The sequence below is a fragment of the Chelonia mydas genome, chromosome 7 (assembly GCF_015237465.2).
Source record: "Chelonia mydas isolate rCheMyd1 chromosome 7, rCheMyd1.pri.v2, whole genome shotgun sequence".
Classification (NCBI taxonomy): Eukaryota; Metazoa; Chordata; order Testudines; family Cheloniidae; genus Chelonia; species Chelonia mydas.
The window spans coordinates 37,539,599-37,563,427 of NC_057853.1; the positions used below are offsets into that span (position 1 = coordinate 37,539,599).

The window sequence follows — 23,829 nt, forward strand, 5'->3', positions numbered from 1 at the left end:
ATATAACTCGATTTATAACTATTTATAGAAAGCCAGAACTTTATGGAGATAATTGCATCATTTAATATTTATTCCATGATTTAGTAATTATCACTAATGACTTATTACATATGATTCAATTATTAATTTCTGGTTTTCATCATTTAAGCTTAAAAAACTGAAAAATACCTGCTTGCTATCCCTTTGAAGACTGTATAGAATGTGATATCTATGAATAAAGCACTAAAAAAAAAGTACTAGTGTCAATTTTGCCAACTCCTGCCCTTTTATCACTGAGATATTTAGTATTTTTCATCATCTGAGCTGCTCAATCAGCTTAATACTGGAGATACCAGCACTGATTAAAAAAATTCTAGTCCTCATGCTTGCGAAGAAAAACTTGAAACATGAAACCAAGCTGACCCAGCACCAGATGGCAAATAAAAAGCACCCAAAATGTACTCATTCTTCCTAATACATTTCTAGGAGTTGGCATTCCTGAAATACTGCATGATTAAGGGGACGAAGCTCGTGGTTCAAGAGGTACTTTCTGCTTTTTTATTTCTCTTACTCTTAAAGTAAATCAAAATTTAAAACTGACATTTTATGGCACTTCTTAGGTATGTTAACTAGTCAAGACAAACAGGTACCTTTTGCCAAAATGTGTTCTAGGGATGTTACTGCCAGCTTCTGATTCCAAGACATGAATAGTTCTCAGAGTGGAGGATTTTATTTCCAGTAACAGTAACATCTTGTTCTGAAGGAGATTATTATGAAACAACAAACTAGTGTCATCATCACTCTCCTTGGGCATAATAGGGTCTACACTCATTTGACTTCTCACTTCACTGCACACACTGTTCTTTCCATTGAACATTCATTCCACTGGACTGTTTGCTTCCGGTAAGCACAAGTAAATTCTACTTGATATAACAATATCTTGAACAAATATTTTGTATTTAATTTAAAACCCAAAGTTTTTACTGATGGAATGAAATGAAAAGGTTGGACATTTCAGGTGTCCTGGAAGAAATTCCTAGGACATCAAGATGTTACATGAAGACCTGGGACATATGGGCACATCAGCTATTCTGTTTATATAAGCACCACTACTCTTGATAAATGCACATCTCAGTCATAAAATGAAATTTTAACCCACTTCAGTTTTAGTACTGTGTTATTGCACCATGAAAACTGCTTCATGTGTTCTTTATAGCCTGGTAATCCACTGTTTATCAATTTTTCTTCTAATTTGCCCACATTATGCATAAAATTTGTTAAGCAATCTCTAAACAAAAAGTAATATTAAGTATGTTAAGTGTTAATGCACTTGTTTTTTTTAATCTGCATTGTCCATAGAAGTGTACAACATTGATATCAAACTGTTCCTACCATATCTGAACAGTATTTAAGAAAAAAAAAAAATCTTAAATGTATTCAAGTGTAGGCAGCAAACCATGCATTTCAGTGAAATATGTGACACAAGGTGAATTGATGCAATCAAAGTAACTATGACAAAATGAAAATTAGAGCTGTCAATCGCAGTTAACTCACATGACTAACTCAAAAAATTGTATCCGCAATTTAAAAAATTGTGATTAAGCGCAGTTTTAATCACACTGTTAAACAATACCAAAATAAATTTAAATTTATTAAATATTTTGTATGTTTTTCTACATTTTAAAATATATTGATTTTAATTATACACAATAGAAAGTGTACAGTGCTCACTTTATATTGTATTACAAATATTTGCACTTTAAAAAAATAAACTTTTTGTTTATCATTTTACTTCTTCTCATACTACTGTAGTGCAATCTCTATCACAAAAGTTCAACTTACAAAATGTAGATTTTTGTTACATAACTCAAAACATAACAATGTAAAAAACTTTAGAGCCTATACAAGTCCACTCAGTCCTACTTCTTATTCAGCCAATCACTAACGCAGACAAGGAGATAATGCTGCCTTCTTCTTATTTACGTCATCAGAAAGTGAAAGCAGGCATTCACATGGCACTTTTGTAGTTGGCATTGCAAGGTATTTACATGCCAAATATGCTAAACATTCGTATGTCCCTTCATGCTTCGGCCACCATTCCAGAGGACATGTTTCCATGTTGATGATGCTCATTAAAAAAATAATGCGGTAATTAAATTTGTGAATGAACTCCTTGGGGGAGAACTGTATGTCTCCTGCTCTGTTTTACCCGCATTCTGCCATATATTTCATGTTATAGCAGTCTTGGATGATGACCCAGCACATGTTGTTCGTTTTAAGAACACTTTCATTGCAGATTTGACAGAACTCAAAGAAGGTACCAATGTGAGATTTCTAAAGATGGCTACAACACTTGACCCAAGGTTTAAGAATCTGAAGTGCCTTCCAAAATCTGAGGGGGACAAGGTGAGGAGCATGCTTTCAGAAGATTTAAGAGAGCAACACTGATGCGGAAACTACAGAACATAAACCACCAAACAAGAAAATGAACCTTCTGCTGACTCAGATAATGAAAATGAACATGCATCAGGCCGCACTGCTTTGGATCGTTATTGAGTAGAACCTATCATCAGCATAGACGCATATCCTCTGGAATGGTGGTTAAAGCATGAAGGGACTCATGAATCTTTCGCACATCTGACACGTAAATATCTTGTGTCACCGGCTACAACAGTGCCATGCGAATGCCTGTTCTCACTTTCAGGTGGCATTGTAAACAAGAAGTGAGAAGCATTTTCTCCTGCAAATATAAACAAACTTGTTTGTCTGAGCGATTGGCTGACCAAGAAGTAGGACTTAGTGGACTTGTAGGCTCTGAAGTTTTACATTATTTTGTTTCTCAATGCAGTTTTTTTGGTACCTAATTCTACATTTGTAAGTTCAACTTTCGTGATAAAGAGATTGCACTACAGTATTCTATTAGGTGAACTGAAAAATACTATTTCTTTTGTTTTTTACAGTGCAAAATACTTGTAATAAAAAATAAATATAAAGTGAGCACTGTGTACTTTGTATTCTGTGTTGTAATTAAAATCAATTTGAAAATGCAGAAAACATCCAAAAATATTTAAATAAATGGTATTCTATTGTTTAATTGCGCGATTAATTTTTTTTTAATGGTGTGACAGCTCTAATGAAAATTGAACGAGTGTGCTGTTATTTTAAATATCACCTTCGAAGACATTACAGCTTCATTGAAACAAAGATTTCTGCACCAGGGCACCGACTTGAGGAAAAATGTGTTAAACATTCTTTCCTCCATCATGTTATAGCAATAGGACAATGTGTTTCTTTATGAGGTATGGTAAGCAAGAAAAAGACAAATTAGAGCTTCTTCAGTCAGGCCACCAGCTGTGGCAAGTCATCAGTCAATTTAATATATACCTACTGACATTCCTAATAATCAGCTGTTAAGAAATCTAGAATAGAATGTAATTAACAGGGATGTTAAAGGTCATTTAAATGAAACTTTACCCTTACAACAAAAATAAAACAAAAAAACCTTGCTTGTTGCTGAGTTTGAAAGTAATTAGGTTATAAATAAATTGGTTCGATTATAAATGCTAGGAAGTTCTAGGATTAATGAATATTGAATACACTGCAGTTGTTGAACTGAAACAGCTAGGTCATGTAAAAAAAAAAAAGGCAATGAACACAAATTTACTAAACGGACAGAAAAAGATTTGAAAATACTTTTCTAATTAAAAATACTCCTGTGATTTTACTCGTTGGAAATCTCAGCTGGGTTAGTGAAGGAGTTTCAAAATAAAACAAGCTCTCAAATACTTCCAATTTATGCAATCACACTGCATCTTTGAGGAGTATGAGAGAAACATACACAGTATATAAGAACATAAGAATGGCCATCCTGGGTCAGAACAATGGTCCATCTAGCCCAGTACACTGTCTTCTAACACTGGCCAGTGCTACAGGGAACGGACACAACAGGGCAATTTCAAGTGATCCATCTCTTGTCATCCAATCCCAATTTCTGACAGAAGTTGAGGGACACCTGGAGCATGGAGTTGCATCCCTGACCATACTGGCTAGTAGCCATGGATGGTCCTCTTCTCCATGAACTGATCTAATTCTTTTTTGAACTTTTATACTTTTGCCCTTCACAACATCCCCTGGCAACAAGTTCCACAGCTTGATTGTTGTGCAAAGTAGCACTTCCTTATGTTTGTTTTAAACCCGCTGTCTATTAATTTCATTGGGTTACCCTTTGTTCTTGTATTATGTAAAGGGGCAAATAACATGTCCTTAATCTTTTTCTCTACACCATTCATAATTTTATAGACCTCTATCTTATCCCCCCTCCCCAGTCATCTCTTTTCTAAGCTAAGCAGTCCTACTCTATTATTTCTACTTATTTGGAAGCTGTTCCATACTCCTAGTCATTTTTGTTGCCCTTCTCTGTAACTTTCTCCAATTCTATTATACTTTTTTGAGATAGGGTGATCAGGCCTGCATGCAGTAATCACGGTACGTCCATTCTTTTGTGTCCATTTCTTGTTCTATTACTGTTCAAACTGTGTCTAATTTACCTTCTGCCACATCTTGACTACATTTCTTTAGTGCTGTCTGATTTTCTTTCTTCACTTTGAGAAGTGAAAACAAATGCCTCTTTGAGATTTAAATATTCATGATTGTGTTGCATTGACACGTTTTTAAGGATTTTTTGCACTTCTTCATTCTATTCACTTCCAAGTTTGCACTGATGCCAACTCACTCTCAATTTATCCCTCCTGAGTTAAGAAACTGTTTTTGCAGTTAAAGATATATTTTCATTTTATTCTATTTTTATGACTTTTTTTTGTTAGATCTACCTTTTTCAGTGTCAGATTTTTAAATAAAGATGTCTGTAGATCATTCTAACAAAGCACAATCTGTAAATGACATTGACAGTGATGTTCTGATATAAGTTTCATTTTTTTAAATAGCTACCAAAATGTTAAATCAAAGATTTGTGTTGGCATCACAGAAGAGAACTGAGACCCTTAAAAAATCCCAGTCAGAAGCATAGAAGTTGCTTTTTAAGAAATCTTTGTCAAATTATTGCTATTAGCTAAAATATAAACAAAAATATGTATTTTTCTAACATTATTTAATACAATTATTTAACACTTCAGTGTACTTTACGCAATACAAACACTGAAGGAGACAATGCCACTGGCTAATGGAGCTTACACTCAGACCCTACAAGCCCCTGTATGCACAAAATTACACTGTGGTCAACGGGTGATCCACACTACAAGAAGGATGTGGAAAAATTGGAAAGAGTCCAGCAGAGGGCAACAAAAATGATTAGGGGGCTGGAGCACATGACTTATGAGGAGAGAATGAGGGAACTGGGATTATTTAGTCTGCAGAAGAGACGAATGAGAGGGGATTTGATAGCTGCTTTCAACAACCTGAAAGGGGGTTCCAAAGCGGATAGATCTAGACTCTTCTCAATGGTAGCAGATGACAGAACAAGGAGTAATCGTCTCAAGTTGCAGTGGGGGAGGTTTAAGGTTGGATATTAGGAAAAACTTTTTCACTAGGGAGGTGGTGGAATCTCCTTCCTTAGAAGTTTCTAAGGCCCGACTTGACAAAGCCCTGGCTGGGATGATTTAGTTGGGGATTGGTCCTGCTTTGAGCAGGGGGTTGGACTAGACGACCCTTTGAGGTCCCTTCCATGATATTCTATGATTCTATATTCATGATTCTATGAGATGGAAGGCTCACAGAATCAGGCCATAAATCAGGCATGGGCACACATGGTCAAAATACATGTGAAAGACTCAATCTTGAAGCAGTGCAGAAATATATTTTAAATGCACTATGAAGGAGGCAGTTTCAGATATAAGCAGATAAAAAGAAGAAAACACAAAGATCAAACATTTGTCTTTTAGAGCTGACATAAGGGAGCAGTCAGAAGACACCAGCTGCAGTACACAACAACAATTTCTGTTTGTTCTTCAATACTCAAGAATGAAACTCAACATTCTTGAGCACCACCTACTGAAACCTTATCAACTAACTATTTAAACGGTTTAGCACAGCACCTTATTTATTAACTATTCGCATATATACAGACAGTGCACTCACGTAACAGTAGTCACTCTTATTCAGTATAGGGTGTGTCAAGGTTCCTTCCCCACTGTGAACTCTAGGGTACAGATGTAGGGACCTGCATGAAAAACCCCCTAAGCTTATTTTTACCAGCTTAGGTTAAAACTTCCCCAAGGTACAAACTATTTTACCTTTTGCCCCTGGACTTTATTGCTGCCACCACCAACCAAGTGTCTAACAAATATATAACAGGGAAAGAGCCAGCTTGGAAATGTCTTTCCCCACCAAAATCCTCCCAAACCCTACACCCCCTTTCCTGGGGAAGGCTTGATAAAAACCCTCACCAATTTGCATAGGTGAACACAGACCCAAACCCTTGGATCTTAAGAACAATGAAAAAGCAATCAGGTTCTTAAAAAAAGAATTTTAATTGAAGAAAAAGTAAAAGAATCACCTCTGTAAAATCAGGATGGTAAATACCTTACAGGGTAATCAGATTCAAATCACAGAGAATCCCTCTAGGCAAAACCTTAAGTTACAAAAAGACACAAAAACAGGAATATACATTCCATTCAACACAACTTATTTTATCAGCCATTTAAACAAAACAGAATCTAACGCATATCTAACTAGATTGCTTATTAGCCCTTTACAGGAGTTCTGACCTGCATTCCTGCTCTGGTCCCGGCAAAAGCAACACACAGACAGAGAGAACCCTTTGTTTCTCCCCCCCTCCAGCTTTGAAAGTATCTTGTCTCCTCATTGGTCATTTTGGTGAGATGCCAGCAAGGTTATCTTAGCTTCTTAACCCTTTACAGGTGAAAGGGTTTTTTCCTCTGGCCAGGAGGGATTTAAAGGTGGTTAGCCTTCCCTTTATATTTATGACAGGGATGGTCTTCAGAATCTAAGACATCAAATGCCAGATTTACGTGAAATGTAGAAATAGCCTGTTTAGATCTGAGCTTTCATGTCTTTTGAATCAAGCGTTCTAGTCCTTTTCTTCTGAGAATGTAAAACTGAATATCAGGGCTGGAAATCACTCCATTCTGAAGGACTTCAAATTACTTTGCACCCTTTTGGGGGCAGCAATTCTCAGGCTACCTCTTATACCACTAGGGCTGCCTCAGACTCTCCTCCAGATGGATGCCTGAAAATGAACTGCAGTAGACCCTTAGAGTTATGAACACCTCAGGAATGGAGGTGGTTCGTAACTCTGAACAAAACGTTATGGTTCTTTCAAAAGTTTACAACTGAACGTGGATTTGAAACTTTACTATGCAGAAGAAAAATGCGTCTTTTAACCCTCTTAATTTAAATGAAACAAGCACAGAAACAGTTTCCTTACCTATTCAATTTAAAAAAAAACACCTTTCCCTTGATCTTTTTAGTAATTTATGTGTAACACAATATTGTACTGTATTTGCAAGGTGGTTTTGGGGCGGGGGGGGGGGGGTGTGCGCGTGTCTGCTGCTGTCTGATTGCATACTTCTGGTTCCAAATGAGGTATGCAGTATGAGGAACCCAGACCTGGGGAACCTAGGTCCTGCAAGATAACTCCATTTGGAGGGGACTTGCAGAAGGAAGGAGTAGAGCTCCATATGAACACACAAGTGACATAAGCAGTACATTAATAGAATTACAGAACACACACACACACACACACCCCCGAAAAGTAACCCTAATAAATGAGTATACCCCAAAGTTACAGGCACATCTGGTAACACATGGTTCTGGTAACATCTACTTTTTATGTCTTTAGAAAGTGTCTGAATCACAGAAAATGAAAATATTGGTTATTTACTGTTTCGGTATATTACAACATATTATTTCCATATAATTACAGCATTTGACCTTACCCAGTTGTGGCTTTCCTGAACTTTAGCCATTTTCCCTTTCATTTCACACCATTAATCAATTCCTTTTTCTTCTCCATCACTTCAATATGGTATCACAATCCACCCTCGGGGGGGGGAAAAAAAAAACCACTTGCATTCTGATCTGGCATTCTGTACACACAACTAAAAAAATCCACTCAGATGTCTGATATTCCAGCCTATATATACAACTAACATTTATATTAACAGGTGAACTCTTGGCCTCATTGTAGTCAAGAGGAGATTTGACTGTGATTTCAATGGGGCCAGGTCTTCACCCTTGTTCTCGTACAACAGACCTGGCATCATTTAGGACTTATTTTTCATAATCTCAATCTGGTTACATTTTATGTCTATTTTTCAGGCCCCAAAGCAGCACAGCTGCCCATTTTAGGCCCAGTTTTATTTAATTTAACATTTATGTTTCACGATGAGAGTCTTCATCTTTTTATACAAACAGCAACATACAACTCATTTGATACTGGTTAGGCTGATTTTGACAAAGACAATGAAACAGAACTTCCCATAATTGCTCTCTCATGTTGACTTTTAAACTTGTGCTCTAATATTTTTTTCATTTTGAGGTCACTATGGATTCTAAACCTAGAGTGAATAATACTGCGTGCAATCAATTCCTAGTCATGAGAACTCAGAGCATCAGCTCATATTAACTATGATAAAATCTCTTTTTTGCAGTTTTGTAACATTTGGGTTGGGTGAATTGGCTGAACAGCTGTAGATGGTATGTTTTTACTACATATGTTTAATCATTTGTGTGGTGGGAGGTGCAGTAGAGGGAAGGCTATATGAAAATTGCAGGAAACAATGAAATTAGATAGTTTTTAAAATATGTGATACTGTATTTGATATTAAGCATAATGTTTTTCTTTTATAAGAATTAACAAACTAACAAAATCATCTATAGAATTCTGAGACCATAATTAGAATTTGGAAAAAAAATGTGAAGAGGAAAAAATCCACAAAGGTTTTAAACATAATAAATGTAACTTTACCTAAGGACTGAAAACCCCTTTTCTAAAGGTTCACTCTCTCTGTATATGACACACAGCAAAGCACTTATCTCAGAATGAGACAATTCTTTTGAAAGACCAAGCTCTGAACTATACCTTAAGGACACATTAAATAGCCCACATCCTTCTTAAGGGACACTTTTTCCTCATTTCCCAGTACATCTTTCAGTCCAGTTGAATCTCCTCCTATCCCTCCCCAAAAATACTTTCTCCAAACCAAGCAACTAAAAATAAGCTTTCCAAGATTCGACTGGGGAGAGCTATGGGGAAACTGAAAGGTAAGGGTAGAGATTTGATTGAGAATCTGTGAAGAGAAAATAGCTAATTAAGGAGCCTGGGCAGTGGCATTGCAACAATTTCTATAATGGGGGTAGGGGTGCCAAACGCCATTGAACAAAACTGTAAACCCTGTACATGATGGAAAGTACTTCAAGCCAAGGAGTGCTGCCACACCCCTAGCATCCCTAGTTCCAGCACCCCGAGCCTTGGGAGAGCAGAGGATATATCAAATTGAGGGCAAATGGATAAAACTAGAGGTCTAAAGATGAACTGGGAGTGCTGCTGGACAAAAAGATGGATTGAGGAAGGAGAGGCCTATGGGTAAATTGTTGGGGGAAGAGGATGGGTTGATGCTACTGAGGACAGTTAGAGACTTGGTTGCAGAGAGAGATTTGACAGGGCTAGGACAGGAAGCAAATGAAAAAACTGAGAAGCCAAGTGAGAAAAGACCATGGAGGACAATGGACAAAATATGAAGAAAAAGTAGGTCCAACCAAACAAAACATGGGAGATAAACGGGGGATAGAGCAAGAAGAGTAGAACAGGGGCCAATGAACAGAGAACAGAAGGCAAGCCAAGAGATTAGATAAAATGGAAGGTGTGAGGAGGGAGAGCTGCAGAGAGGCAAGGGTAGTAATGCAACGAGTGAAATGGAAGGAGGAAATAGCAGGGAGGGATTTAAGGGGAAGCATGGGAAGTGGGGAAAATGGTGTGTGACCAAAACAGATCGCGGGGGGTGGGGTGGGGGGGAGAAGCAGAGTAAAGATGGAGGAGGAACAGAAATGAAAGGGATACAGTGAGGTCTAAAATTTTGTTTCTATTCTTTGTCAACGTTTGCTGAAAAAGTATATAATAAAAATTAAATGTGGACAGAGGAAGGGATCTTTTGGACATCTGATTTCAGCAGGGAGGTGTGCACAGAAGTCTAGCGTACCTGCAGTCAGTATAGAGAGAAAGCATGCATTTCTTAAAAAAAAAAAACTCGGTATACAGCAGAACCTCAGATTTATGAACTGACCAGTCAAACACACACACCTCATTTGGAACTGGAAGTACACCATCAGGCTGCAGCAGAGAAAAAAAACCTAAAAAGCAAATACAGTACAGTAGTGTGCTAAACATTAACTACTAAAAAAATAAAGGGAAAGCAGCATTTTTCTTCTGCATGGTAAAGTTTCAAAATTATATTAAGTCAATATTCAGCACACTATTACTGAAAAATTGCTTATGTTCTTATTTTTGCCATAATTATAAAATAAATCAACTGTAATATAAATATTGTACTTACATTTCAGTGTATAGTATATAACACAATATAAACAAGTCACTGTATGAAATTTTAGTTTGTATTGACTTCACCAGTGCTTTTTCTGTAGCCCGTTGTAAAACGAGGCAAATACATAGATGAGTTGATGTGTCCCCTGGAAGACCTCTGTGTATGCCCAGAGATATATGTAACCCTGGTTGAGAACCACTGTCCTAGGCCTTTCTGGAGACAAATACATTTATCAGGGAGGTTCACATCATCATCATCAAGATGTATTCTAAGCATGACAAAACAGCTACAAAATTTCCAAGTTTCCAATTAGTATCATACACACTAGTCTATCTGAAAAGTGCTACAACATTTTGTAGTATTTTTAATTCCACACGTGGTGGGTATTTGGAGCATAAATGCCCCTCCCCCATGAAAAGCAGTCTACTGTTTTTAGAAGTGTGTATCTAGTAGAAATGAAAATCTGTGTAAAATATTCTATTTTGCTGTTTATTTTAATAACATCAAAGATTTGTACCATGATAGAAGTCTGGATAAATATAAGATCCCTTGAGGGATTATATTTTGGTTATTTTTAATTGCCAGATAATTTGTCAGATTGGGCACCACATCAGGTGGTCACCCCAGTGTCCAAAATTGAAACACTAAAAAGATAATGAGGGTAAAAGGCTTGCAGGCTTCTTCACACAGGCATCGACTATTACACAGTCAAAGAAACAGTGTGCTCTTGCACACAAGTAGTGACCAGTGTGGAGACAATTCAGAAAGAGAACACAAAACATTTAGTCTATAATCTGGGCCTTTCATCCCCCTCAGAGTGGTCTCTCCCTCATGAGTATACACATAATTTGGAATAGGCCCTCCCTTCTTTCAGTGATCCCACATTTCTATGTCTGGGTGCAGGTTACTTTCAGCCTGTGAAGAGATGTGTTCCCTCTCCATTTGTGGCAGCCTCTGCTATGTGTGCCTCTTCCCTTCCATTTCCTTGTGTTTTGATTGCAGCTGGAGAGCCCCTGTGCAGGTTTGAGAGCCGGTCCTGTGAGGCAGGGCTGATTAATTCTCTGAACCCCTGCATTGGCATCAGGTTTTATAAACTCCATTACGCCACTGCAGTATATTAGGAACATGGTTCCCAGGGACGTTCCTCAAACTAATGGAGGGCAGTTACACCAGCAATCAATGGTGATGGATAGTTGTGCCAAAGCATTTGAATTAGGACATCCCTCCAGGATTGATCCTATTACCCACAGGGTGGATTTGATTTAAATCAAATTGATTTAAAACTTTATTTAAATCACTAGTCAGGAAGACTCAGTTTAATCATGGATTTCTACATAAAAGTGCATTGTTGTTGGTTGTTACCGACCTGAAGATCCTGCATGTTCAGACATGTTCCTTTCATCATTTTCAAGGCAGCTTCCTCCTGTTGACTTCAGTGGAAATATTCACGAGTAAATGTGATAGGGCCTTCTTGGTTCCTGCCTCTGCTCCAGCTCACGAACTTCTCAAAGACCCTTGTACTGGTCAAACACCTTGTGCAGTTTGTTTACAATGTGGGTTCCCACCACCTTCATACTATATAGAGCTCTGCTCCAAGCTTCCAAGGGAGTCCTAAGCTCCTGTAACAAACAGGGAAGGGCAATCTCTCTCATCTCCCATCCCTCCCCCCCCGCCCGCCTTTGCCCTTTCTACTTCCTTCCTGTGCCTCCTTGTAGCCTCTGCCTAATGCAGTGGTTCCCAAACTTTAACAACCTTTGAACCCCTTTCACTAAAATATCAAGTCTCGCGAACCCCCTCCTAAAACTGAATATTTCCAGGGATTCTCTCCTTTACTCGAGTATAAATTATAAAAGCAATGATCTTGGAAATATAAAATTTGTTTTTATGACATGCTTATTACACACTATTATTATTATTTATTATTACAGTATTTTTTACATTATGAAAACGGCAACACTCTTCCAAGATCTCACTTTCATAGCTTGTATCACTTTGAATAAGCCTGTTATAAGACAAGGCTCCTATGTTTCATCAAGGAGTATCAGATGTGAAACAGCATGAAGGTATTTAAGAAGCCAACTCAAAGTATTCCTCCTACACAAGCATTCAGGTCTTGAGCAGTCCAGGCAAACAACGCACATTACAACAAAGCTTAAACTTGTTCTTCAAAATAATTTTAAAAACAGTATTAGCTGCCTATTTAATTTTAAAAACAGCAAAAAATATCTACCTCCCTTTCCATTTCTTATAAGGAGTCTTGAAGTTTAAATCTCCTCGGTGTGCTGGATATGCTTGCTTGATCTGCTTAGCTCTTGGAAGTCCAGGGGCTCCGGGCTGCTGGCCCCGTTCCGTCCGGGGTCCCGAGGGACAGTTCTGTCCGCCATTAGGGAATTTTTTCCCAAGAATCCCCTGTAACATTTCGTGAACCCCAGTTTGGGAACCACTGGCCTAATGGCTTAATTAACTTTCCAGCTCTCCTCCGCCCACAAATTAGACACAGCTCTGTTTAACCAGCTCCATTCTACATTCTGTGATTGGAGCTGCTGTGATCAGAGTGCTAGCTCAGTCACAGTAAGCTTTAGGGAAACAGGATGGGAGAAGTAATATCTTTTATTGGATGGCCCAGCAAAAGTTATTACCTCACCCGCCTTGTCTCTCTAATATCCTGGGACTGACACGGCTACAACTACACTGCCTACATGAGTAAGTCTTGGCACAATTAGGCCCTTAATCTTTTCAGTATCTGCAATACAATATTTTAAAATTCTAAATGTATCTGACACTAATCTGTAACTTCAAGAACTGCAATATCCATTGCACCCACTATGAACTTCTCAGTTACACGTTAACTGAACCCTCTTTCAGAAGGTGTTATTTGGTCTTCCTTAGCAATACATAGGTTGGGGAGGGGATGTAGAGTTCTCTATATCTTGTTGGAAAGTAAATCTGAGAGAAAGGAAGGTACTTACTGCAAGGATATTTTGTGGGATGGTCTGTAGCTCTAAGGTCCAGCATGTAGATAAAACTAGCTGTATTGATTTTGGAAATGAATATAAGAAGAAGCCTTCTAACCATCAATCTATATTTTTGAGACCAGAGTAGAAGGAAATAATTGCATAGTCCCCTACCTTCAAACAGAAGAATGTTTGTTAATATAAAGCTGCTGTGCCCTTTGTGACAGTCTCCCATCTCAAAGATCACAAGTGAGGTGGCTTAGACTTAACTAACCAGTCTGTAGATGGACAACACATTCTCTGCATCCCACTTATATCTGATTAGAGTGAGAGGGTACATGCTATGATATTTTTCTTAAAGTTTTATTACAGATGATAGTCTACTCCTGCTGCAGATGAGCTTGATAAGAAGCTTCATCTGTATACTGAACAACATGGGTAATCAGGGTGGATAAAAATCAATGATTTTTTTTTTTTAATTTTAAACATCGGATTTTTATTTAAATCTGATTTTTGATAAAATGCTTTTTGAGGAAAAAACCTATCGAAAGATAGTTTTAATTAAGATACATTATAGCTCAAGGATATCTCATCATGAAATAGGAATTATAAATTCTAATTCCATAGTATGAGACAGTATATTCATGTAATATTTAAGAAAAGTTTTGTAAATGAGTTCCAATAGTTCATGGATTACGGAACCCTTATGAGGTTCCAGGGGCTTCTGTACAGATTATTTAAATTAATCTTTCTATCTACCCAATGGGACTCAGTGCTCAGTCTAGAAGATACCATCAGAGATGCTTAGTTTCGCAGTTCTCAAACTGTGGATTTGTGCCTCCAGAGCTAACATGCTTGTTAACAGCAAAAATGTTTTTAAATAAATGAATAAATAATATATAGAGGTGAGAAATAACAGACCTCAACCCTATTGTCCCTCTGCAAATTTGTGTACATAGAATCAATCCCTTACCTCTCCCTAAAAGTTCAAAGTTTCAAAAAGTTCAATGAACAGAAAATTGTTGGGGGCGGAATAGATCTGGACAAGGAGAAGAAATCTGGAGATAAATGTGAGAAGGGAGGGACAGGCAGTAGAAACAAAAGTGAAACTGTTTGAGCAGCATATTCCAGAAGTCTTGAGGTCTTTCAGAGTGTAGCCTTCATTGATTTGAGGTCTACCATACGATTCTCTCACAGAAGAGAAAACCTATAATGGCAGCAGGCTGTAAAAGAGACCCAGTTTGGGAATATTTTCATGAAGTTCCTCTACCTGTGGGTAAGACATGGCAAACAGTGCAACAAAGAAATGCAAGGCCTGGTTTTCCGAATGAAACAACATAATGAGAAGTGTTCCTCTGGGATCACTGCAGGAGGCTCTCTCTCCCGTTACAGCTTCATTTTGCAGTCCCCTTCTAGCTCTGCCCTCACTGAAACTCCCTGTGACACTTTATAGCCCACACGCAGCCCCACCCCCTTAACTGGCTCCACTGGGAGCACCTGCTCTGGCTGGACCTGTTTTCATTCTGGGGGCCAGCCATCCTGTGATACTGTGGCTTCCATTATTCTGTTCTCTCCTGGTTTTCCCCTTACCTGTGTAATCACTCCTTCGATGTGTCTTTTGGACCATCCTTCTCATCCTCCCACCCCTCTGTGGGAGTTTCACAGAGCTCCTTGGCCCTTCCCTTCTCCCACTACACCTCTTCTGAGTAATCTGATCCACAAACACAAATTCATTTGTCATCTCCACATGGATGACACACATATCTACCTCTCTACTCCAGACCTGTCTCCTGGCCAAACTAAACTTGGCCTTTCTCTCTGACATCTCCTCCTGGATGGCTAGCTATCAGCTCAAGCTTACCATGGCTGAAACAGAGTTCTTAATCTTCCTCCACAAGCCCTTCACACTATTTCCTTTCTTGGTCACTGGGGAGTATCACCACCCTGACTGACAATCAGGCCCATAACTCAGAAGTCTTTTTTGATTCTGGACTCTCTGTAGGTCAGGGATCTCAAACTCAAATCACCAAGGGGGCCACATGAGGACTAGTACATTGGCCTGAGGGCCAGATCACTAACATCTTTTCATACAAAGATACAAACCCCCCCAATTCTACCTCCGGCCCCGCCCCCACTCCACCCCTTCCATGAGGCCCCACCTCTTCCCGTCCCTTCCCCGCCCCAACTCCGCCCCCTCCCTGCCCCTATTCCAACCCCTTCTCCAAATCCCTGCCCCGGCCCTGTCTCTTCTCCGCCTCCTCCCCTGAGTGTGCCACGTCCCCACTTCTCCCCCCCCTCCCGGAAAGTCCTAAGCGACGCCAAACAGCTGTTTGGCGGCGGGAAGCGCTGGGAGGTAAGCGGAGTCACATGCTCAGGCGAAGGGGGGAGGGGTGGAGTCGGCACCTATGGTGGGCCACAGGAAATAGCTCACCCACAGGCCGCATGTTTGAGACCCCTGCTCTAGGTCCTCACATCCAAGCTATGTCTAAGTCTTGCAGATTCTTACTGCACAACATGTCTGAGATACAGCCTTTCCTACCCATACACATAGCTAGAAATCACATCTTTATTATTGCAACATCCTTTTCTCTAGCCTTGACAAATGTAATCTTGCCCCACTCATATCCATTCAGAACGTTGCTGCAAAGAAAAGGTTCCTAGCCTGTTACTTTCGATCTTTCCACTGGGTCCCCATTCTCTATCACACCAAACGTAAGCTGCTTGTCTTCACTTTCAAGGCCCTGCACAGCATACCTCCCACCACCTAAAATCTAGCATTCATTACTGAAATGTCTACTCCCAACTCCCATCAGACCATGAGGCCAGCCTCCATTGCCCACTTGTTAAATTTTCAAACAAGCACCTTTGTGCTTTCTCTCATGCTGACCCTCATTCTTGGGAGGAGCTTCCTGAAAACATTCGCAAAGCCATATCATTGTTCTCCTTCAAATCCCTCCTTAGAACTCCCCTTTGCCATGATATCTAAAAAAACTTGACAACTATTATGCTACTGATGTGCTGAGACCACTGCCTACCTTCTGACCAATACTGTTTCACTGTTTCCTTATACCCCATCAGTCTGTCTGCATCCGTCTGTTGTTTTGTCTTATACTTAGACTGTACACTCTTTGGGGCAAGAGACATCTTTTTTGTTCTGTTTTTGTACAGTTCCTAGCACAATGGGATTCTGGTTCATGACTGGGACTCCTAGACACTAGTACATATAAATCGGTCAGTAAATCAAAAACCCAACACGCAAACACACGACCTAGAGTTGCAGAACCAGACACTGCACTGAACAGATCAGTAGTACCTCTTACTAACAAGACAGTTAAAGCCAAAAGAAAGTTAAAAGTCTATTATCTTCACCACTTCACTGCATAGACAATGAAAATATACTGCTCAATTTAATTTCTTTCGTAGGGAGTCACATTCTGTTTCTTGTGCACTCTGCTGTTTGTGTTTACAACATGATGAGGAATGATTTGCTTTTAAATTACTTTTCATTAATCTTATAAAAAGAAAATCTCCCTTTCATGGAGAAATCCTCCTATCCATCCTAAAACCCTTTGAAAAATAAATATATTTTGGGTCTAAAACAAGGTGAATGTATCACTAATGCAGTGAACACGAGTGCTACATGATGCTCTGAAAAGGTACTGACACAAAACAAAATTTGTGCCTTTAAAAAAAACCCCCACAAAGCTTTGGATGCTTTCATCCGATTCTTCGTATAGCTTCACCTGTGCTGCCAGTCATTCTTGTTTTGAAGTTTTCATGCAGAAGACCAGGCAGCAGACAATTAGGAAGTTTTCAGCACTATCTGCTTTCCAGAGAATAAACAAAAGCTCCTAACAAAAACCAAAACACATGTAAAAATATACTTAGAACATAAGAACAGCCATACTGGGTCAGACCAAAAGGTCCATCTAGCCCAGTGTCTGATCTTCCGACAGAAGCCAATGCCAGATGCCCCAGAGGGAAGGAATAGAGCAGGTAATCATCAAGTGATCCATCCCCTCTTGCCCATTCTCAGCTTCTGGCAAACAGAGGCTAGGGACACCATCCCTGCCCATCCTGGCTAATAGCTATTGATGGACCGATCCTCCATGAATTTTTCTACTTCTTTTTTAAACCCTATTATAGTCTTGGCCTTCACAACATCCCCTGGCAAAGAGTTCCACAGGTTGACTGTGTGTTGCGTAAAGAAATACTTCCTTTTGTTTTAAACCTGCTGCCTCTTAATTTCATTTGGTGACCCCTAATTCTTGTGTTATGAGAAGGAGTAAATAACACATCCTTATTTACTTTTTCCACACCAGTCAGAATACAAAATAAGAGATGTTTTTAAGGTGCAGAGCTTTCTTTTTCAAATATTTCCAGTGACTTCCTTTTCCGCTTAGCCACCATGTTGGCAGTACTCCAAGCATCAAGCAGGATTCAGTTAGGGCATCAGATGGGTCATGCATGCCCCTAGAGAGCACCAGAAGACAGCTGTAATGTAAGTGCAGAGGGGCATTGCTGCCATGTACATTGCCCAAACCGGTCAGTCTCTACGCAAAAGAATAAATGGACACAAATCAGATAGCAAGAATTATAACACTCAAAAACCAGTCGGAGAACACTTCAACCTCCCTGGACATTCAGTTACAGACCTAAAAGTCACAATTATTCAACAAAAAAACTTCAAAAACAGACTCCAATGAGAAATAACAGAACTGGAATTAATCTGCAAACTGGACACCATTGAATAAAGACTGGGAGTGGATGACTCATTACACTAACTAAAAACTATTTCCCCATGCTAATTTTCCCCGTTACTCACGCCTTGTTGTCAACTGTTGGAAATGGGCCATCCTGATTATCACTACAAAAGTTTTTTTCTCCTGCTGATAATAGCCCACCTTAATCGACTGGTCTCATTAAGAGTTGGTATGGCAACCCCTATTTTTTCATGTGCTCTGTATACATTTTCCTACTTTTATTTTCCACTGCATGCATCTGATGAAGTGGGCTTTAGCCCATGGAACCTTATGCTCAAATAAATCTGTTAGTCTCTAAGGTGCCACAAGTACTCCTCGTTCTTTCTGCTGATACAGACTAACATGGCTACCACTCTGAAACCTCCTTCTCTCATAATTTTTCTCATAAATTTTACCTTTTATGAGGTTCTTATACCTTCTTCTGCTGCATCTGGTTCTGGCCATTGTGCCAGATCTAATCCACTCTGGCATTTCCTATGTTTCTATAAAGGCTGTAACCCAAATACAGTTACGCACGTTCAAGCTATAAAATAAGGACAGTGTAAGTCAACATGTTAAAAGCAGCTTTCCAAGCTGTTTTCTCATATTAAATTAACCTGTATTTATATACCAGCCTAAAATTCAGGATAAAACCCACACAACTCAACTTATTTCTCAAATAGCTACTTGTCTGTCTCAGAACATAATCTTTTTCCTGTGTCATTTGACAGTAGTTCTATATATGTCTCATTTTTTCAAACTGCATGTCTTTGCATCATGCAGCACAGGGTCTAGCTAACAGATCATGATTATGGAACAGAATAGCATGCATTAATTCATCTATTACAAGAGCAAGTTGAAATATTTTTAAATATTTATTCAGGTTAGCATTCATCATGTATATCCTGTTTTTCTTCCTGCTAGTCAAATTATATGGCAGTTCAACAAATATCTACAAGGATTTCCATCATTTTAAAAGGTACAAAGCCACTAATACTTATTTACTTTTGAAATCTATTTACATTTAGGCAGTTATTTAAAAGGTTGTAATTACAAAATGGCTATTTCTTGGAGGGGGGGGAGAGAACAGGAGGAGAAGCTAGGCCAAATAAAATGTAAAAAACCACCACCAAACTGACTCTAAACTGTTCTTTTCAGAAGTCCCATGTATTGTTTCCATAGAAAGACAGAGTAAAACAAACAGGCATGAACAGAAATATGTATACTTTTGAACACATCTGCTCTCCTAACAGGGATGCACAAGCAGTCGTACCCAACATACATTTACAAAACAGAGTTTATCAGCACTACCAAGTCTTGGTAAAGACAGATTCAGTTAACTGTTATTGCGCTATAAACCTGCTGAAATTACAGTGCCCGTACACTAACCTGGACAACCTCATCATTACAAATACACAGGCTGATGCTGATAGGTATGGAAAGGCCTCACAAGGGACTGACTTTACTGGTCAAGCAATTTAGGGATATTTGATTTTGAAATTGGGATTTGTACACTGTGGAAATACTTTATTTTTCTTTAAACCTACTAAAAAGAAAAAAAGATCCCCTATTTATAACTTCAGACTATAAAACAATAGAGTTGTGTCCCTGGAAGGTTAAGTATCTGCTCTGATTGGTCATACTGGTTTTCTTCTACCCAGCACATAAAACCATTTTTTGCCTAACATTTAAAGCATCATAATTCAATTTTCTTTGTCACAGTTTTAGGATGTTGTTTTTCTTCCTCTATTCTTAATGCATTTGTTTTTTAAATTTGATTTCAAATATTGTATCAAGATAGGATTTTTATTTACTATTCAACCATTAAGCTACTTGTGGTTTTTCCTCCATTTAAACATACAACATCTTGTAAAATGGTTTTGAAACATGCTCCTGAGTGTACATAAAAATGTTGTTTGATTAAAAATAAACATATAGTTAGACTCCATTAATAAAACAATTTCTACACATTATAAAAAAACTTGCCTTATTGATTTTAGCCTGCATTATTAATAAGCAGTGTTCAGAAACTGTATATTGTCATTATGATGCTGACTGCAATACAACACATCATGTCTGTACACATTACAGGAGGAAAGTTAAACAGAATGAACAAACACATGGCCTGTCTGCATGATACATCATGGCACGTATCATCCTCATGTATGGTGTTCTGATGTGAATTAGTGATAAAGAGTTCTCATAGATTTATAAACACCAGTACTTGGTACTAATTAGACACAGAAGCATAAATAATAGGTCAGCATATCAATTCATCAATCTTAATTTTTTATTAAGATTAAACTAGAAGAAAAATAGCCTGACACAACAAGAAGAACTAAAAAGTTAACTCTTAAACTCGAATTATGTAATTCTACAGTGATGGGCAAAATGTTTAGGCTGGCTATAGGTATTCTTGTTAATCAATAAACAAGCCATACCAATTTTAGACACTGCGACATAATTGCGAAGACCTGCATGAAAGCAAGTCCACTCATACATATAAATGTGTGCACTTGCATATTCATACTACAGTCACACACAAATCAGACATATATCCTACCTGTGTAGAGTATTCCCACGTTTACATAAGATGAAAATAACTTTTGATCTCATTAGACTATCAAGTATATTCTTCCCTAGGAGGGTAAATATATTCCATGGAGTACATTTCTAAAAAATTGCTTTAATTCCCTTTTATGTACCTTGGCATTTGTTGGCTTTTGATTCATCTTCCAAAACTACAACTGATTTTTCTACAGACACCAACCAATCTGACTGCTTTAAAAAGGGGGAGTGGGGGTTCAGAACAGAAATGAAATAGCTGTATTCCTTACCGGCTAGCTCCAAAGCTAACCATCGTCTCATGCTCAGTGTCAATGCAAACTGACCATCTGCAACTGTAAGAACACTGGTTCTGACACTATCTTCTTACCCCAAAGCGGGTGAGTTTCAGGCACTTCTGTAATACTGCTTGAGCCCAGCCCTGGAAAGCAGGGTGCTTCCCACCCCACCCAAAGGGGAGCCCTCACCACTGAAGTAAACAGGCATTCCCAGGCACCAGAGCCACCCAACACCTGGTCATTAAAAGCGGGGAAAGAAAAAGGAGGAAGGCTGTTTATAGACATCAACACCGTGAGAGAGGGGAGGGGGGCAGGATGGGGAACGTGTGCGGAGGCTCAAAGGGGGGCACCTACCAGTCCGTATGCGGCTCATCAATGACCAGCAGCAGCTTGAACTTTTTGGCCGCAGCTGAGGAAGCGGCGGACGCCGCGTCCACCAAGCCGGCCGAGGCTGCCGTCTGCTTCACGGCGTTAGAGAGGGAGCTGAAGAAGCTGCTGCCCGCCGACTGCTGCGGCTGCTGCTGGGGTGGTGCCGACTGCGGCGGCTGCCTGCGCTCCAAGGCCGGGGAGGCGGCGGCAGGAGCCGCCGAGGAGGCAGAGGGAGGCGGCGGCTGCTGGGGCTCCGGCCGCTGTAGGTCGGTCATGTAGCCATTGGGCAGGTTGGCGATGAAGCTGCTGTCCGAGAGCCTGCGCCGCAGAAAGTTCATCATCTGGCCGGGATCCGGGGGAGCTGCTGGCGAGAATGCGGCGAGGTGGAGAGGGGCGGCGCGCTGCAGCGGGCTCCGCTCCTGCCCGGGCGCTGCGCTGTGCAGGCGGGCTCGCACGCAGGCTGCAGCCCCAATGAGGGGAGGCTCTGCCTTCCCGAGAGCAGCGGGCCGGTGGTGGTGGTGGTGGTGGTGGTGGCGGCGGCGGCTGCTTCCCTCCCTCTGCTCCCTCCAGTCTCTAGGTGGCAGCCGCCCAAGGCTGGTCTGCGGTGAGCGCGCCGCGGGCCAGAGGCAGGGCTGGGCTAACGCCTTGCCGGGCCCCCGCCTCACAGCGCCGGAGGGGCCCCAGGAGCGCTCCTGGGGGGCCTGGCTCAGGGCGGGTTTCTCCGGGGCGGGCTCTGCCCCGCACTCCGCACCGCCCCCTGCGCTGCTCTAGAGGGCTCCACAGCCGCAATGCACAGCCCTCGGCCCCCAGAGCCCACCGCTCCTCCGGGGCAGAGAGAGACCTGGGCTGGGGGCAGCCCCGCCCCGGCACCGAACCGTCCTCGGGGCTCTTCCCTGCCAACACACACCGCCAGGGGGAGGGGCGATAGCCCCGCCCCCGGGGAACACAGCGCTGCACAGGGGGGCCACTACTCTGCCAGGGGGGCTCAGCTGCACAGGGCCAACACCTCCCTCCTGGGCCCAGGGCCGCACAGGAGGTTTGGGGAGCCAGAGAAAATCTGAAACTGAGGCCTCTCCACCCTTGCAGAAAGATTACCAGGAGGGGAGGCCCAGGGGGACAAGATTGGAGAGAGCCATACACCTGCACCCCCACAGCAGCAGCTTCTCTGGTATAGGGCTGGGCTTGGCTCCCCACTCTGGACATTGTAACCTTGTGTGGGGGTAGCAGTGCAATTCAGGTTTGGCCCAATGGCCCCTCGATTATGAAACAAGGGCTGCCAGGCCAAACCTGAGTGGCGCTAAGACCTTGCATGCCTCATTGTAGTGCCACTCAGTTTGGAGACCCTCTCCAATGGAGCTAGGTCCCTTTGTGGGCGGCCGTGAATGGGGCTAAATCCCACAGGTGTAACCCACGCTATAGGCAATGCATAGAGTGGCTATGGTAGTGTGGGTGCAGCCAGACCTCTCTCAGAATCCCACCTTGATCAACTGTTCTTTATCTGTGGGGCTGTGGGGGTGGCAGTGCAATTCAGGTTTGGCCCAATGGCCCCTCGATTATGAAACAAGGGCTGCCAGGCCAAACCTGAGTGGCGCTAAGACCTTGCATGCCTCATTGCAGTGCCACTCAGTTTGGAGACCCTCTCAAAGGGAGCTAGGTCCCTTTGTGGGCAGCCGTGAATGGGGCTAAATTCCACAGGTGTAACCCACGCTATAGGCAATGCATAGAGTGGCTATGGTAGTGTGGGTGCAGCCAGACCTCTCTCAGAATCCCACCTTGATCAACTGTTCTTTATCTGTGGGGCAGTAGGGGTGTCATGCTCTCTGCCATGGGTGACTTGGCTGAAAGGGAGCTAGACCTGGAAAGCACTTCTCCATCAGTTTGGAAATTTGTTAATTATATTTCACTGAGCACCTCCCCTAAGTTCCTAAGTCAGTCCCTACCTCCAGCAATTTACTACCTAAATAAATATCAACATGTCTATGCTAAACTAGCAACCTAAATTAGAAGTAGCATTTGAACCATCCCAGTAAATTGGCCACTTTATTCAGTAATCCAGTATTCCAAACATACACTGTACTAGTTACCTGGAACTGCTGATGTTACTTCTTTAATAAAACTTTTTAAACGTTAGAGAACTAAAACTGTTTCATGTCAATTTGTGATTATGAATGGAGCCTGACTTACAGCCTGAGTACTGGATCTCTGTTTATCATAATAAGTAACACAGAACAGGCAACAGCAGCTCAAGCTTCCTCAGTGTGCATCTGAGCTTTCATAACATGCCCGTCTCCGTATTATGTGAGTAGCAGCCACTCTCATCCTAAGGCTAGAGAGCGGGAAGAACAACTGGGGCCATAGTTCTGGCCCAAGATCACTCCAGCCAAAGGAAGTAACATCTTGCTTAAGAGGTCTACACTATACACAA

At 40.8% G+C, this 23,829-nt stretch overlaps 1 protein-coding gene across 2 annotated transcripts in view; it reads right to left on the reverse strand.

Moving 5' to 3' along the window:
- Nucleotides 1–23,534, reverse strand: part of SYN2 (synapsin II) — a 402,447-nt gene extending 378,913 nt beyond the window's left edge. For both annotated transcript variants that reach the window (XM_037905072.2, XM_043551313.1), the window contains exon 1: nucleotides 21,390–23,534. In XM_037905072.2, the coding sequence (XP_037761000.1) occupies nucleotides 21,390–21,745 (356 nt within the window). In that variant the 5' untranslated portion in view covers nucleotides 21,746–23,534. The remainder of the gene's footprint in view (nucleotides 1–21,389) is intronic.
- Between the last annotated feature and the right edge of the window lie 295 nt (nucleotides 23,535–23,829).